Here is a 19,564-nt window from a genome sequence, read left to right on the forward strand (position 1 = left end):
GCTATGGGAAAGGGAGGGAAACAGGCCCGTGACGTAGGAATTGGTGAAGGAAGTAGTCAAAGCGAGCTATCCGGAGTGTTGGAACTGTTTATGACGATAAGATAAGGGTATGGGCAATCCTAAAATGCTATGGGAAGGGAGGGAAAGAGGTCCGCGACGTAGGAAGTGGTGAAGGAAGTAGTCTAGGCGAGTTGTCCGGAGTGTTGGAAATGTTTATGACAATTAGATTAAGGTATCAGCAAACCTAAAATGCTACGGGAAGGGAGGAAAACAGGTCCGCGACGTAGGAAGTGATGAAGGAAGTAGTCAAGGTGAGCTGTCCGGAGTGTGGGGACTGTTTATGACGATTAGATTAAGGTATTTGCAATTCTAAAATGCTATGGAAAGGGAGGAAAATAGGTCCGCGACGTAGGAAGTGGTGAAGGAAGTAGTCTAGGCGAGTTGTCCGGAGTGTTTGAAATGTTTATGACAATTAGATTATGGTATCAGCAAACCTAAAATGCTACGGGAAGGGAAAAAAACAGGTCCGCAACGTAGGAAGTGATGAAGGAAGTAGTCAAGGTGAGCTGTCCGGAGTGTGGGAACTGTTTATGACGATTAGATTAAGGTATTTGCAATCCTAAAATGCTATGGGAAGGGAGCGAAACAGGTCCGCGACGTAGGAAGTGGTGAAGGAAGTAGTCAAGGCGAGTAGTCCGGAGTGTGGGAACTGTTTATGACGATTAGATTAAGGTATCTGCAATCTTTAAATGCAATGGAATGGAGGGAAACAGATCCATGACGTAGGAAATTGTGTAGGATGTAGATGTGTGGATTTATGTATCTCCAATACTACGGTGCTTTCAGAGTGAACTAATGATTTTCCCCGAGCAAAGCTCGGTCCCCAGGTACTATAATCAAATGACGACACTAGCTTGAGGTTCGTGACGTATGAAGAGGTTAAGGAAGTAGTAAAGGTGAACAGTCTGGAGTATGGAAACTGTTTATGACGATTAGATTAAGGTCTCTACATTCCTAAAATGCTACGGAAAGGGAGGGAAACAGGTCCGCGATGTGGGAAGTGGCGAAGGAAGTAGTAAAGGCGAGTTGTTCGGAGTGTGGGATCTGTTTATGACGATTAGATTCAGGTATCTGCAATCTTAAAATGCTATGGGAAGAGAGGGAAACAGATCCGCGACGTAGGAACAGGTGAAAGAAGTAGTAAGGTGAGAAGTGTGGAGTGTGGGAACTGGAAACCGTTTGTAGCAGTTTTAATGTATCTGCAATGCTGAAATGCTATGAGAAGGGATGGAAGCATGCCCAAGACATAGGAAATTGTGAAAGAAGTAGTAAATTCTAGCAGTACGGACAGTGGGGATGTTTGTTGCAATTAGATTAACGTATCTAAAATACTAAAATGCTATGGAAAGCGATGAATACAGGTCCACAACGTAAGTGGTGAAGGAAGTAGTAAAGGCTGGCGGCAGTGCAGAGTGGGGGAACCGTTTGAGCAGATGGATAAATGAATTTGTAATACTTAAATGCTATGAGAAAGGAAGGAAACAGGCCAATGACGTAGTAAATGGTGAAGGAAGTAGTAAGGCTAACATCGCAGAGTGTGGGAACTGTCTTTGGTAATTATATTAATGTATCTGCAATCCTAAAATGCTATGGGAAGAGAGGGAAACAGGTCCACGACGTAGGGTGTGGTGAAGGAAGTAGTAAAGGTCAGCAGTGTTGAGTTTGGGAATGGATTAATGTATCTGCAATGCTAAAATGCTACGGGAAGAGACTGTAGACTGTAATATGTTAAAATGATTACGAAGCACAAATCGATACATATTTTCGATACATGCAATCGTTTACAATCGAAATTTACAACTGAGAGCTGATTTTTACTCCATAGAGGCTAAAAACGATTTTTACTCCCTAAATATTAAAAATGCTACTTTAGACCCGCAGCGCATGCATGAAAAAATACTGTTTTTACTGCAGTAAGACAAAAACAATATAATATGAACCCTTGATGACTCCGCTCAATTTTGTGGATGCCTCTGCGAACGCCACCTAGTAATTAATTGGTATTACAACTGATTGGTTTTTATCGAAACGTCGAAAGTTTGGTAGTAATTGCGATAAAAAAGAAACTAGGAGTTAAAAAGTGAAAATGGTTAATACAGTACTTCTTTTTTTTTGTTACAGGGTTGAACATAGTATATCTGAAGAATTGTTAATCTATTGTAATGTTTTGTTGTGTTATACTTATACAATTATTTACGATTACAAATTTTACTGTAGATTGACTCAAAATAATATGAGAATTAAGACGCTCTTCTACAGTGAATATTGCAACTACATGGAATATAATCTATTCATCAGTTAGTTGTGATCATATCTTCAATCGAAGTTACAATTAACATTCAAGGGACAGTAAAAATAAAAGTTAAAATGACTCTCATGTTTAAAATTAGTTTAGCCCACAAAACAATGATTAATAAGTATAAACTCAGCAAGTAGCCAAACAGCCAAGAGATTCCTGACATTTCCGTGTGATATTCCTTTGATTATTTAATGTTCACGCGTTGGTGTTTCAGTCTCAGAACACAGAGACTGCGAGCAGACAAAACATAACCATTCATCTTGTCTCTGAAGATTCAACTGAAACAATCAAATCAATACATTATCACAATCTGCAATCTCGTCTCCCGTGGCTCGGAATCTGGATTGATTGCTGCTGAGGCTTTCAATAGATTTCTTATAGACTATTTTAACATATGATTTGCCTCAATGTCACACGCCCTCTCGTCGTAGTTTGTATCACTGAATCGATCAGTATAATGGAATAATTTCATTAGTAACACGAAATCAATTTAATAGTGTTAATAATAATTTTAAGATACGCTGGAAAACGCCTATATGCAAGCGATTCTTTCTCCATTCGTACTGAAGTCATTGATATTACATGAAGAATATAATAAAATTTCAAAGTTTTTAAAATTGTTTTAAGTTTAAACTGTATTTAATAATACACTAGCCATACTTCGCAACGGGAAGAGAACAATAAAGAGAACAAAATAACTACGTTTTAAAATAGATCTGTTGTATGGAAATTTAAATGTCAAAAATGTTGATAAAGCACAACAAAATCATTTTAAAACATGTGGATTTTGGCAATTCTAATACTACTAGTAGGACTAAGTGTGTTCATAAGAACTAGTGTACCTGTTGCTCGAATTCGAGCAATTGCGAAGCATTACAGGCGACTCACGAAAATTATGGAAATACTCACGATCTACACAACAGTTAGATATAATCGAAATCTTTTGTAAATATCTTGTCTTTTCTCAAAAAGCTAATCTTGTTTTTTAGTGTTTCTACAAATTTTTCCCTCTCATAGCCGCATTAGGTTGTCTATAATAACGATTATAAATGAAAAAAAAAAAAAACACATTATTTCTTTTCTTCTACTTGGTTGTGTTCTATGACTTTTTCTATGTTTCCATCGTTTGCAAATCGGTTATTTCAATGATTGCTCAAGAAATGTAGCATGTAGCATATTGTTAATTCAGTTTTATTTTTAGCCTATATCAAATTGTCCAGGATTTCTCGCTTTTTCCATTGTAATAATTTCACCAACCCAAGTTTCGTCTACAGATGCAATACGCCAAAGAATATCACCTACGTACAATCTCCAAGAAGTGGTAAAAAAGGCAGAAACCAAGCCATACAATAGATATAAGTTAACTCCATAAGAAATAATTTTAAGAGTTACTGTGATATTAGGATTTTCCACTGATTTGGTAATAGAACATTATATTGCAAAACATGACACGATGCAGAACAAAATCGATTTAAAATCAGAATACCCCCGCCGCAGCAAACCTGCAGACTAAGCGAATTTCCATTGACCTGATTGGATTTACACTAAAATGCCTCCATAAAAATAGCACATTTATATCCTATTTAAATAGAATTAGTTTAACAAGTACCTTAGGTTTGCTGCAACAGGGAGGGTAAAAAAGACTTTTTTATAAAATGATAATAGTTTAGTAAGAAAGTAGTAAGTATTTTCCAAAATCGATCAACATATGTTCATAAACAAGCAAACTACAACAGTTGACTTATTCTCCATAAGAATAACATGGGAATTTTAAAATTACAATTTTTTTGAATTTTCTCCGTAACAATTAGGCGTATAACAACGCTTCAATATACTAAATTATTTGTTATTTTAAGCTCTACAAAATGGTTTAAAAAGAAATTGTGAAATTTTGTGTTTTTAGGGGCAAAAATGGGAAAAACCTATTTTTACCCCATAAGACCCCCCATAAATCCCCGTTCCCATAATCCGATCATGATGGTTCGCGAACTCATTCAAGTTTATCCCGCCTTACACCTTCAAACCAAATTTTATCAAAATCGGACAAAAATTACTCAAGTTATCGTGCGGATGGACACATATATATATATATATATATCTATATATATAGATATATAAAAATTTGAACGAATGGTGTTTTTGGCCTCTGGGGGCATCAAAATGAAAAAGTAAATCGGTCCCGGGCTTAGGTCTTACCATGAGACCTACGGTAATAGCTACTTCCCTATAGGGAAATTCGCTAAAAACCCATTGCAAATACTGTACTTTATTTTGAAAAATACAATACATCACAATTTAAATATTAACAGCTGTTTCATTAAATACCCCCGTCGCAGCAAACCTGACAACTAAGCGAATTTCCATTTGTCTGAATTGATTTTCAATTAAATATATTTAAATAACATTATAGGTCGAGTACCTAGGTTTGCTGCTACTAGGAAACTAATAAAGTGTGTTTTTTAGTAAAATATTAATAGCTTAGTACAAAATAAATAAGTTTGCCAAGTTTGATCAAAATATATCCATAAACAACCAAACTACAACATTTTACAATATTCTCCATAAGAATAACATGGGAATTTTAAATTTACAATTTTTTTAATTTTCTCCGTTACCAATAACCGTACAAAAATACTTTTATATACTAAATTATTTGTTTTTTTAAGCTCTTTAAAAAGGTATAAAGAGAAATTGGGAAACTTTGTGTTTTGAGGGTCAAAAGTGAGAAAAACCAATTTTTACCCCATAAAACCCCCCGTAAAGCCCTGTTCCCATGGTCCGATCATGCTGGTTCGCGAACTCATTCAAGTTTATCCCGCTTTACACCTTTAAACCAAATTTCATCAAAATCGGACAAAAATTACTCAAGTTATCGCGTTCACGGACACATATATATATATATAAATCTATATATATATATATATATATATACATATATAAACATTTGAACGAATGGTGTTTTTGGCCTCTGGGGACATCAAAATGAAAAAGTAAATCGCTCCCGGGCTTAGGTCTTACCATGCCACCTACGGTAATAGCTACTTCCCTATAGGGAAATTCGCTAAAAGTAGTGTAGAATTATGCAAAAAACAAATTTGAAGAGGCAACTTTAAAGGCTTCTGGGGTAGAGCCCCAAGGGAATTTACCTCGTTCCTCTTTTGATGGTTCATCTATAGACCAAGACCTTTCTTTAGAGACCCCTACCAAGTTTCTACGCCCAGCCGTTCTCTCAAATTAGCTGGGACAAAAACCCAGTTTTTCCTCCATAAGAATAACATGGGATGGGAATTCAAAGGCCACTGGGGCAGAGCCCCAAGGGAATTTACCACGTTTCTCTTTTGATGGCTCATCTACAGACCAAGACCTTTCTTTAGACACCCCTACCGAGTTTCTACGCCCAGCCGTTCTCTCAATTTAGCTATGACAAAGAAAAACAGTTTCAAATTAATATATAGATTACATAGAAACTTTGTAAGCCGTCAGGGCAGAGCACTAGGAGAGTATTAAAATAAAAATGACTAAGTCGTCCATTAAGCCTATGGTATATTAGGTATATTCATGGAAAAACATCAGCTCATTTGGTCAATTAGTTTTTTTGTTATACATTTTTGTTCACGTGAAATTATTATAGCCCGGCCAGACTGAATGGGCAACTTCTTAGGCATCTTGTATAGTATCGATTATTACAGTACAGTACAGTGCATTATCAAAACGTAAGAGATTGAATAGATTTTTGTCCGAGTAGCTCACTCTGCGAGAATCGTTCTACCTTGATCTGTTTAGTGAACGGATGAATAGCTACGGCTGGTCCATATGGATACGTAGATATACTAGTCAGGATTGGCACCAACTTGAGGCGTTTCTCAAAGCATTCTAGTCAAAACACCACAATAGTACAGACTACTGTAGTGCAGACTATTTCACTAACTTAATTACACATCTACATCTTGCCAAGGTGATAAGATAACCTAGAAAACTGACCCTCGTCAATGTCCTGTTCACTTTACACGCGTCATTTCTCCGCCGCAACATATACAGTACAGGGTGTCCACAAACATCCCCTAATTGGATCACAGGGTTACACGCGATGTTATCTCCGCTAATGTAAATAAATGGTCAATGTCCGGCCGGAAGCATCGTTTAGTAGGCCTACGGCTAGTTGGCGATGACATATGTGCGTATTAATCCGAGACATATGTCGACGTATATTGGATGCCAAGCCAAGCGGTCTGCACTCTGCAGTAGAGGTGCCGGGGTTGTAATATACTGCACAATGAAACAGTCGTTAGCAGGGTTTGTCTGCAGTGACGTGGGGGTTATATTTAACACCTTCAATAGGCCTTCAGTCGGCACTCAGCAGCCCTACATTGTAAAACAGTTGTGTTACAAATCAAGCTCGGTTATTATTTTGGTTTATATTTCTTTAGATTTTGCTGTTAACGTTTTTTACAATTGCGATTCGTGTACAGTGATAAATACAGACTGATTGTAATAATCGGTAACAAAATATAATTTCAAAGTAGGCTAAGTGATATATTTGTCATAGGAAATATTTTTTACTAACTATATACTGTACTATTTTTAAATATGTTTATACCTCTGCAGCATAATTGTTCGGGGGATTTCACTAAGTATGTGTGGTAAAAATATAAATCAAGACCACTTCGTCTTTGATGGAAGTTAGCCAGCCGAAGTTTTTTTATACATCCAGTGTTTATGTAACACTGCCAGAGGGCATTCAGCATAAAAGAATCGCAGACGCTTATGAGGGAACATTGTACAACACCCGCCTCTTCGAACTTTTTGGATGCGTGGATCCCCCACCCCACCCCAAACCCATTGATATTGCAACAATGTACGAGACGCTACCCGATAGAATATACATGTGTCTTCTTGATATCCTATTATTAGAAACATAAATTCCCTGATAAATCTCCACTCTCAGGCAGTGTTTGGCCGTGGTCCATGACGTGGTGTTGTCAAGTGACGTTTCCTGACGTCGTCCACGTCACTGTCAACACGACATTCTCACACTTCCGTCGTCGTGTCGGCTCTTTTGACTAGACGCCCTCAACTGTCTCGATGAAGCTATTTAGGTCAACATACCACCCGTTAAACTCGAGTTATTGCCTACACAAAGAGAGTACCACGGCGGGCGTCTGCCTCAGACGATGTCTTCACTGTTCATACGGAGACTGCTGAACAATCCCTCGAGAAGTAATGTACAGTAGGCTAAAAACTACTACACGGTAAAACTAGACTTTTGAATGTTGGCTTCGGGAGATGCAGTGGACGAGGTTTGGATACGTTGCTCCAATCAAACTTCTGGACAAACTAAAATGCAACTATATAAATATAAATTGAATACCGAAAAATTGTCGTTTTTTGCTTCGAAGCTGGACTGATCCAAGGCATCCGAAACGTCGGCCACTATTTTTGGCAACTCAGCAACGCGACAATCATACGACACTTAGATTCAATCGAAGTAGGGGTGGAAGTAGAAATAAATGAAATCAAACAAATTATACACTCTCAGAATTATTGGCGAAATGCTATTGGAACTGCAACTAACAACCATCGATATATAACTACTAGCAGTTAGGCTATATATCGATGCCCTAAAAACAAACTAAACTTTAAGATCAGCTTCTTTAAGGATTAAGTTCGCGCAATAGCCTATTAAATGATAATTAGTTTTCATGATGCAGCGATCATTTTTGTTGTTGCAAGGAACTTCTAGGTAAATTTCTATGGGAAACACATTGATAAGCTGCACATCAAGTGTTTCACATGGGAATTTCTTACTTGGTTTAGTGAATAACTCAGATCAGTGTCAAATAATTAGTCCACAACTGATCAGTAGTAGTTAACACTCAAAATCTTCAATATATATTTAAAATAAACAACGATATTTTCCTTAAACGTACAATTTCGATTGTCATTTATTTAAGACAGGCATGTACTTTCCTCAGCTCCTACACTTAGCTCTTTTACAATAAAACTTGATACGTACAACATTACAAGTAGGCTTACCCTTAATTAAAACTGGAAAGGTACCCGGAATTCATCATTGGGGCCTTTGTATTAACCCTAGGAGTGGCAGGCGGACATGATTTTTACAGTTAAAGGAGTTGTATGTTCCTACTTAGCACTTATTACATTATCACATTATTTATTCATAATTTGAATAAACTTGAGGATGGCGCTTTGCAACTTGGTATTCGATATTTTAGTGGATCAACCTAATCCTGATACTAGCCTAGGTTAGTAAAGTCCTAATGAGCCAGACAGGGCTGATCTCGTCTGGTCTGTGTCTGTGATAAGCAGTGTGTGTTGGGGCTATTCTGGTAGGGGACGGACAACCATATGGCGGCGGCAGTAATATCACTCTGCCCTCGACACACGACCAGCTGATTGAAATGTGGCGACTTTTGGGAATTCCGCCTCCAACATATGGCAAAATACAGGAACAGGCGAGTCCAACAACAAAATGTTTTCCAAAACATGGGTAACTCCCAAGTCCCAATCATATAACTATATAACTCAACTAATCACAACATTACCTAGACAACCATCTCAAGTAACATTTTAGCTCTATCGGTTGGTCTTTATTTTATGTTTTGTGAGTACTGTAAATGTCATCACGAAGGAAAAATAGACACTCCAACAGAATATAAGCAAACTATGCAGTTAAATTATACTGCACTTACTTACAACAAGCCAAATTTGTTTAGATACAGTACTGATAAAGAATCGATGCGATTGATGAGAACATTGATTACTTTTCTCCCGTAATGTCCGTCTTCAACCCTTGTCGTCTGTCTAATGTCGGGCACTAATATGTGTAGTGGTTAAAATACATTTCAAACAACAAATCGAGTATAACGGTTGTACTTAATCATTTCCCCCACATTTCCAAGTTTATGATTAATTTTACATTCCATTCAAACCTTAACGCGATTTAAAAGCTAAACAAATACAAAGTAGTATAACCATAGATAAATACAGTCCCTTGAGTTGGTTAGTCTATGGTTTAACATACAATAATTGTAATTTAACGTAGTATTTTGCTTAAATATCAATGTGACAAAAGATGACCGGGAACTCCACTTGCCCAAACATCTATCACGAAGTAGTTAATTATTGCCAATACTTATTACTTACAAGTTTAATAACAACATAGATAATTTAGAGTTATTAAAACACTTAGGTACTAACAACAATGTTCATTAATTAAATAATAATGCTCATAATAATGTTTATTATTAAAAGAAACGAACACGCGGACGTATGACGAGCACTATTTCACCCCAAAACATAGTTTCAGGGGTTTATAAATAGTGTGCGTAGCTGTTGTGGTGTTCATTTCTGTAATGCGCTCATCCGTCTCGGAGGGGAGTGATCCACTAACTCCTACAGTTAACTCTCTAAAAGCCCAAGGTCGCAAACTAGACAGCTGTTTCTCAGCAAAAAAGAGAATTTATATTTGACTAATTCTTATTTTTAACATAAACATTCGTCTATCACGCAATTCATGGTTTTTACGACAGATTTACTATTTTTCTATGAAGTAGCTTAATAAAATCACCTTTATAGACCTTAAATATTAACCAATATCAAAAAATGTATCAGTACGGTAATCCAACACGTTTTTGGACAACAGTGTTTTAGACGAGACGGATTATCAGCGTAATTAAAATCTCTTTATTGTTTGCCTTATTTAATATGAACAATTATTTAATTAATTTTTAACTTTTTCTATAATACAATTTGAAATCGAAAGTCTTCAAGTTAATCTTTTGTATATTTAGTTCATAACTAATGTTCGTTCATATTACATTGGGGTTTCTATAAACAGTAATTAATTACGTTTAACGACGTGACCAAAACAAAAAGACTGATTGGGTCATCCATCAACGAATAGAGTCTTGAGTGCATACAAATTTGTTGCATTTATATTTTCTGCATTAGATGATATTTGGCTATGTTGCTATTACGCATTATGTGAAAACAAAAATTGATTAGTTATATTAACACTGCAAGCTATCTGTTAGTTGATGAACTTTATAACGCTGTATTTTATATTATAGTATTTTAATTTATACTGTATTTTATAATACAGTTAGGCCTATCCAAAATTAATTATACCACACAACCTTTACTTACTCCTCTATTGAATCAACACATAATTAAATATGAAGCTAATTGCTAAGCTGCCTAGGGTAGAGATTTAATTAATTAGATACGGACTGTGGGCAAACTGGTGGTCACGTGACTGTAATGTGTTCCGAGAACATCCGACAATGGCCGATAATGCACGACCAGGTGGAGCATTGTTGTTATGTTACACACTTGATACAACAATCGCTGCTAAACGTGACGTCTTCTCGGAAAAGAATTCTCACATAGAGAAAGGGACAACGGCGCCGGATGCACAACCCCTGTATCTTGGCACATCCTCTGAGGTGAGTGTGAAAGAGAGCCTTAAACCTGAGTGTGCTTATTTTTGTTTGTGTTTAATACCAATACTAACACCCTACTCAATTTTGAAGTCTTAAATAGGTCAATTCTTATGTGTCGGCTGTGTCGCTAGTTCTTAAAATTGTTAAGTCTAAGCAAATTTAGATTACTTCAAAAATGACTTATACCATTTTTTTTTTTAGATTTTGCAACTACAATAATTGAGAACTAAGCCTTCGTGACAACAACAAAGAACGTTTAAAAACATTTAACCAATTCTAAAACTGAATTGTTTACTATACTTGATGTGTAAAATCAAACGACGAGCACAATACGCTTAGGCCTAATATAAAAAAAACCTTAAAAGAATGTCTATGTGAAAACATGACTAAATACTATGTTTTAATTCAAATTAGTTTAAATAATTTCAACATGAAATACGATATAAAGAAATATAACTATAATTTCACTGACATATTAATTTATGGCATTAAATGAAATAGGCCCTACATAGAGTATTTGTATTTTAACAAACAGTAAATAATATAAGTTACAGCATTGAATCAATTGAATAAAGTGGTAGTGCAGTGTGCACACACTGCGATTGTAGTTGTAAGGGGTGAAAGTGAAATCAACAAACTCCACTGCGGGGCCACAACTCATGTTGTGCTGCTGTGAATACTGTATATACTGAACATAACAACACACTATGTGTATGTGAGATGAAGGGGTGAAAGTGACAGTCAAACTCCACTGCGGGTCCACAACTCATGTTGTGCTGCTGTAACTAATGTATATATACCTAGTGATCACAACAACACACTGTGTGTATGTGAGATGAAGGGGTGAAAATGTCATCAACAAACTACACTTCGGGGCCACAACTCATGTTGTGCTGCTGTGACTTGACACTGTGTATGTGAGACGAAGGGGTGAAAGTGAAATCAACAAACTCCACTGCGGGGCCACAACTCATGTTGTGCTGCTGTAACTAATGTATATATACCTAGTGATCACAACAACACACTGTGTGTGTGAGATGAAGGGGTGAATATGTCATCAACAAACTCCACTTCGGGGCCACAACTCATGTTGTGCTGCTGTGACTTGACACTGTGTATGTGAGATGAAGGGGTGAAAGTGAAATCAACAAACTCCACTGCGGGGCCACAACTCATGTTGTGCTGCTGTAACTAATGTATATATACCTAGTGATCACAACAACACACTGTGTGTGTGAGATGAAGGGGTGAAAGTGACAGTCAAACTCCACTGCGGGTCCACAACTCATGTTGTGCTGCTGTAACTAATGTATATATACCTAGTGATCACAACAACACACTGTGTGTGTGAGATGAAGGGGTGAAAGTGACAGTCAAACTCCACTGCGGGTCCACAACTCATGTTGTGCTGCTGTAACTAATGTATATATACCTAGTGATCACAACAACACACTATGTGTATGTGAGATGAAGGGGTGAAAGTGACAGTCAAACTCCACTGCGGGTCCACAACTCATGTTGTGCTGCTGTAACTAATGTATATATACCTAGTAATCACAACAACACACTGTGTGTGTGTGAGATGAAGGGGTGAAAGTGACAGTCAAACTCCACTGCGGGGCCACAACTCATGTTGTGCTGCTGTAACTAATGTATATATACCTAGTGATCACAACAACACACTGTGTGTGTGTGAGATGAAGGGGTGAAAGTGACAGTCAAACTCCACTGCGGGTCCACAACTCATGTTGTGCTGCTGTAACTAATGTATATATACCTAGTGATCACAACAACACACTGTGTGTGTGAGATGAAGGGGTGAAAGTGACAGTCAAACTCCACTGCGGGTCCACAACTCATGTTGTGCTGCTGTAACTAATGTATATATACCTAGTGATCACAACAACACACTGTGTGTGTGTGAGATGAAGGGGTGAAAGTGACAGTCAAACTCCACTGCGGGTCCACAACTCATGTTGTGCTGCTGTAACTAATGTATATATACCTAGTGATCACAACAACACACTGTGTGTGTGTGAGATGAAGGGGTGAAAGTGACAGTCAAACTCCACTGCGGGTCCACAACTCATGTTGTGCTGCTGTAACTAATGTATATATACCTAGTGATCACAACAACACACTGTGTGTGTGTGAGATGAAGGGGTGAAAGTGACAGTCAAACTCCACTGCGGGTCCACAACTCATGTTGTGCTGCTGTAACTAATGTATATATACCTAGTGATCACAACAACACACTGTGTGTGTGTGAGATGAAGGGGTGAAAGTGACAGTCAAACTCCACTGCGGGGCCACAACTCATGTTGTGCTGCTGTAACTAATGTATATATACCTAGTGATCACAACAACACACTGTGTGTGTGAGATGAAGGGGTGAAAGTGACAGTCAAACTCCACTGCGGGTCCACAACTCATGTTGTGCTGCTGTAACTAATGTATATATACCTAGTGATCACAACAACACACTGTGTGTGTGTGAGATGAAGGGGTGAAAGTGACAGTCAAACTCCACTGCGGGTCCACAACTCATGTTGTGCTGCTGTAACTAATGTATATATACCTAGTGATCACAACAACACACTATGTGTATGTGAGATGAAGGGGTGAAAGTGACAGTCAAACTCCACTGCGGGTCCACAACTCATGTTGTGCTGCTGTAACTAATGTATATATACCTAGTGATCACAACAACACACTGTGTGTGTGTGTGAGATGAAGGGGTGAAAGTGACAGTCAAACTCCACTGCGGGTCCACAACTCATGTTGTGCTGCTGTAACTAATGTATATATACCTAGTGATCACAACAACACACTGTGTGTGTGAGATGAAGGGGTGAAAGTGACAGTCAAACTCCACTGCGGGTCCACAACTCATGTTGTGCTGCTGTAACTAATGTATATATACCTAGTGATCACAACAACACACTGTGTGTGTGTGAGATGAAGGGGTGAAAGTGACAGTCAAACTCCACTGCGGGTCCACAACTCATGTTGTGCTGCTGTAACTAATGTATATATACCTAGTGATCACAACAACACACTGTGTGTGTGTGAGATGAAGGGGTGAAAGTGACAGTCAAACTCCACTGCGGGTCCACAACTCATGTTGTGCTGCTGTAACTAATGTATATATACCTAGTGATCACAACAACACACTGTGTGTGTGAGATGAAGGGGTGAAAGTGAAAGTCAAGAAACTCCACTGCGGGTCCACAACAACATATGTTGTGCTGCTTTAACTGCTGTATATACTGAACACAACATATCACTGTCCCTATATATTGTGAAATTGAAATGGATTGATGGATAAAAAAGAACAAATAAAGTCAAGTCGTCGATAAGTCAAGTTCTGCTTTAATATACAATTTAGACTACTAAACATAATTTTGGCCACCATTAATGGAAAATAAAGTGTTTAAATAAGTGTTTTTTAGTCATCAATTTATCAAATTTTGCGTTATGAATAATTTATAGTAACTCCGGCACAAAGCTATAACTTTAAACCCCCTTTAAGGCCTACAAAATGTTATTGACCAAACATAACATCGATTCAATCCTAGGTTAGCGTTAGAAACGTGTACCCATATTAATCACGCCCATTTAATCAGTATATTATTCCAACAAGTAGAATGTTTTAGTGCCTGGCTAGGCCCAGCATCCCACTCACTATCTCGTCCGTCGGCTCCGCGCCTCAAAGCCCCTCCAATCAACTCTAGTCTCCTATGGGCCCGTAAACTCTCACGGCGCTCCGGTTGGAATCAATTAGGAATGTTCTCCCTCCAGCCCGGTCCTGTAATGTCACTGCTATTGGATTTCTGACCTTTCGATGCACGATCCATGGGGCCTGGCAGTCCGACAGTCTAGGCACTTCATGATACGTCACAATTACCAATCCTAACTAGCCTAAATGGTTCATTTAAACTTGCATGCAGCAGAGATAACTGGGCAAAAATATTCTGTTCCAAACCATTCTCTAATATTGACACATGTGTAAAATGAAACTGCAAGCTGTGAATCATTGTTAACCGATTTCTATGTTTTCCAAAAAGATTAAATATTGAAGAACATTTCTTTTAGAATACAAATAAAATAAGGCTGTCACTGTTTTCAGCAAACATACATCCTTAGCGAGTATAGGAATTTATAGTAGAGGATTATGCAGGTGGCTGTGATTATGCACAAAAACATTGTGCGCTAGGACGCTTTCGCAATGGTTTTGGCTCTTATTTAATTAATTGGGTTTTTGGTTTAAGCGAATTTCCCATAGTGAATAATCTATTACCGTAGGTTTCCTGGCAAGACCTGGGCTCGGGACCAATTTACTTTTGTATATATATTTTTTTAAATATAAGTTATATTTATATTTGTGTCCATTTGCACGATAACTCTACCAAAAATTATCCGATTTTGATGAAATTCGGTATAGGTATACGTGTTAACCTACATTTATTTAAACGATTTCGCGAACCAGCATGATCGGACTGATGGAACACGGACTGATTGACAAAAACACGGAGATTTACATGCAGTTTTTTTTTTTTTTTTTTATATTGAGTTTATGATTGTGGACAATAGGACAAATTGAAATATCAGAACTTTGTTATATTTATTTGTTTATTTAGTGTCTCGTAACTTTCGCAGTTTGTAAGTGTAGCCCTGCGACTGCAGGCTCGAGTATGCAAATGTCCCGAAGGGGATGGAGCAGTTTTTTGGCAGCTGGAAGTCGGGCCGAGGGAGAAGAGGGGTGTGTAACCGTCACTAGCAGGAAATAAAGCTTTTTATAGTCGCTATATGAATGGAACGGCGGGTACCTAGGTAGAATAAAGAAGTAACCGAACTTGTCTAGAAACCGACCGTCATGCTCGACTAATCTAGTTAATTATGTTGTTGTACTCAGCGGTTAGCTGGCGATTTGGAAAATCAACCTACAAAAGTTTACTAGATATTTTTGGTAAATTAATTCTATAAAGTAGTCTATCGATATAAAAATTCTTCACGATTATTAAAACTATTGTGTTACGTACGCAGTTAAATAATTGTAACTCATTAAATAAATCGTAGGATATTGAAATATTAAGTCTATTGTTTTTAATAATTTCTTAATCTTAAAATATAAACATAACAACTGGTGAAATATATTTAAAATAGGATTGAAAATAATTAACTAGTCCAGACTTATAGAAACAACAAGATATGCCATATAGGTAGTGTAATGTTAATATGGAATTAAAAATGTCCAGGAAAAGCTTGATAGCAAAATCCAGGTAGGTAGCAAAATTAATTGTGATCGTTTCGGGAGCAAGGAGTGAAAGTGAGGTGAAACCGGAAGTTGGACGGAATCAGCTGTTTGCAACACCTGCTATAACGGCCTAGTGCACATCCACCTCCATACCACCCCTGCCACCTGCTCCAATGTCCTGTCAAGCCAACTGTCAATGTAATTGCAAAGTTTGAATCGTTCCAGATCTCTATCGGTCTGCTATTGTTAAGTCTCTAGGAACGATTTTTAAGTTTTAAGACAGGTTATGTTTGGTGTTGGAAGGTTGAAAACTAGCAAGTTCCGTGTCAAGATGTGTGAGGCGGGCCTGGAACCGAAGGAATGTAAAAACAGTGCTGGCGCTGTGTGTATATGAACTACCTACCTGGTCCAACCCAAACCAGTTTCTTTCAATAGAACCGTTCCGACGTTATGGTCCTCCCTGTCCCGTCACAGCAGCGAGGGATTCCCCAAAACACCAAATCCGATATAGGCCTATCCAGGTTCCCCTTTTAGCTTAGTTGCACTTGCGATGTTTAGAAACCTAATAGATAGAAAAATACATTACCGCAGAAGAATGAGACACCCACTGCACTATTAAGATCATCTAATCAATTCATCATTCTGCAAGTACAAATGGCATACAAATATCTTACATTTACCATTTACCGAGTTTGGGGTTTAAGGGTTAAATTTCATACTTAGCTTCGATTGAACCGGTTTAATAGTAGTTTGTTCAGTTCAGTAATGAAAAAGTTTAATCAATCAAGAGCTCAAATTTAAGGCAACATAACGACAAAAATAAAACCGAAGACTGATTGTGTATAAAAACTACAACTGTTGGTTAGTCCATGATGTAACCCTCGGAGACTTTGGAGGTGTTAATACTGTAGTTACTTTTGATTGAGATGAAGAACAACACCATTTGCCAAGGATACTTAAGTACACATTCACAAAACCCTAGGTACAATGGATTGTAGTAATAATAATAATTTGATGACAACAAGCAAGATGTTTTTCTGGGAAGTGTGAAGGTATTTTGAGTGATAATAAACTGTACTTACGAACTGTAACCATCTTTGGATCGTAGCTGCAGACCGCCTGATCCACGGCCGCGATCCTCGTCCGCAACTTAGCCGTGCGACAACAGACATCCTCCAACTGTTTGTTCAAACCCTCGAAGATGTCGTTCGCGATCAACACAACGGATGCCAGTTGTCGTAGAGCACTGCTCAACGTGAAATTCGTCACTGCCTCCAACTCCCCGTCCTTGATCTTAGGTTTTCCGCCATCGTCGTGAAGATTAATCCGACTCAGGAATTTGGGTTGCACTACTCGCTGGACGAACGGCATGTTTAGAGATTAATCGTATCTCTAAAAACACAAATTCCCGCATTACACACATTTAACACCACGAGGCACTTTGTAAAGTGTCACTCGGAAGAAGAGTGTTGACATGCCTTGACGTCCGTACATGTGACCGGCCGGCTCGAACTTTCTAACACGAGACTACCGACGTTATGTTGTTGACACCAAGCGCCAAACCAAACTGCGGCGAGCGGGAGCGGCGCGGCGCGGCGCGTTGCCGTGAGCAGTGCTGCCACTACCCGGCGTGGGGAAAACAGAACTCCCTACTTCCAGCTTTGGTTTTAACACTGTTCAAGTAGGAACGAATATACCACCACTCTCACATTGCATGGTAAAGGTCAATACAGTACTATAGAGATACATACTGATAACAATAATGGGCCTAACGCCTGTACAGTATAAAAATTCTCTAAAGAACAATAAAATTATTATTCCAATGGAATTATTGAAATTGTTTTACTGGATGTCTTTGTATTTTCAAATTGGCTATCGATACAGTTGTTTGCAGATAAAATTAATTGTTTTATTCATACGGATTGCTCAAACGATGAGATCAATAAAATACTCCCGTGGCAGCAAACCTGCAGACTAAGCAAATTTCCATTTATGGATAGATTTCTACTAAAATTGTACCTTAAAAAGGTTTAGATTTATTTCCTACTGCAGTTGTACCCGTGCTTTGCAACGGGAAGAGGAGGCTAAATAGAAACCTTTTTAGCGAATTTCCCATATAGGGAATAAGCTATTACCATAGGTCTCATGATAAGACCTAGATTTTAATAACAATTCTACACATGACGTGTCCTTTTCTAGTTTTCTACCAATAAACCTGTTTTCCTTAATATTCCTAGCTTTACTTAGTAATATCTTCAGACTTCCAGTATTTTACGCCAGCAGTCCTGTCTCTGAATTTTCTTTGTTTCTTCCATTTCAGTCTGACTCCCCTGTTTATTGATGTTGACTTAATTTTGATCAGAGGTATCTTTACCATTATAGGGCTTATGTGTGTCGGGAGGTTTCCCGCCACGGTTACGACTCGTTTGGTAATTGATTGGTTTTCTTCCGCTGGGTGGATTGCCTTCGCCACTGAACGTTCGTCTACTTCTACGTAGTTTACCCAATGCGTTGAGTCTGAAGGAGGAAGGGTCATACCTATGGTTCTACCAGGGGTTGGTGGGTATTCGTCTTCCACTGTGACAGCGCCTTCCGAAATGACCAGAACCTCCCAGTCGTTGTCAATCTGTACAAAAGTTGGGTCATCAATTTTGAAATTGCTATAGCTCCTTTGTCCTCCAATACCTCATTGACTATGGCGTCTAGTTCTTTTTGCAAATTTGTATTTTAACAACTGCCTTCGCCCTCCCCCGATGCTACCTCTAGAGGGTACCCTGGTTGCTTCTCGATAGGAGTGGGTCAGTGGGTCCAGCCTCAAATTTTGTAGACGTTGACGAAACTGTGGTATCGAACGAACTGTCCGATGCCGATGAGCTGGCGGAACTTGTACTGGAGGAAGGTGACGAATGGTAACACTTTTGGGGGTTTCTTTTTGCCGTCTTCCGCTCGTCCCCTCTTCTTGTGGCCCTGTCTTCTGCATCTCTCATCCGTCCAGTCAGTTCAGTGAACATGGGGAAGGTGCGCCTCTCAATGTTCCTCCGGCCTTTCTTTACTGATGGGAGACTGACACCGGGTATCTGTGGCGATGGCTTCTGGTGAGAAACCATTTTACCACTTTTTAATTCTTCGACCATGGTCCGTCTCAACCACTGGACGTCTCTTTGAGTAAGCCCTATGGTTCGGTCGGTGGCGTATGCTTCCGCTGTAGGACAAAGAAATACCCCGCAGTCCAGATTGTTAAATTGGCGTGGCCCAATGTGATCTTTAATCTTCCATTTTCTAGTAGTTAACACTATCTTGTGTTTGTTGACCACTACATAACGCAAGAAGTCAACAGTTTATTTGCAGCTCCTGTATGATTGCCATGTAGGCTACACCAGGATTTCTTTGGTTTGGAAGTCTATTATACATAGAACCAAATGTTGCAATTCTTGGAGAAAATAGGGGATGAGTAGCATGTCGAACGAAAAAACGTCATCGTTCCTC

At 38.5% G+C, this 19,564-nt stretch overlaps 1 protein-coding gene across 1 annotated transcript in view; it reads right to left on the bottom strand.

The window, feature by feature from the left end:
* LOC129005321 (mucin-2-like) overlaps positions 1–17,629 on the bottom strand; it is a 169,337-nt gene extending 151,708 nt beyond the window's left edge. The window contains exon 1 of the mRNA XM_054434178.1: positions 17,161–17,629. Within this exon, the coding sequence (XP_054290153.1) occupies positions 17,161–17,449 (289 nt within the window). The 5' untranslated portion in view covers positions 17,450–17,629. The remainder of the gene's footprint in view (positions 1–17,160) is intronic.
* Between the last annotated feature and the right edge of the window lie 1,935 nt (positions 17,630–19,564).

This window comes from Macrosteles quadrilineatus, unplaced genomic scaffold, assembly GCF_028750875.1.
Source record: "Macrosteles quadrilineatus isolate MER2022 unplaced genomic scaffold, UCM_ALF_1.0 Scaffold_19__1_contigs__length_3004403, whole genome shotgun sequence".
NCBI lineage: Eukaryota > Metazoa > Arthropoda > Insecta > Hemiptera > Cicadellidae > Macrosteles > Macrosteles quadrilineatus.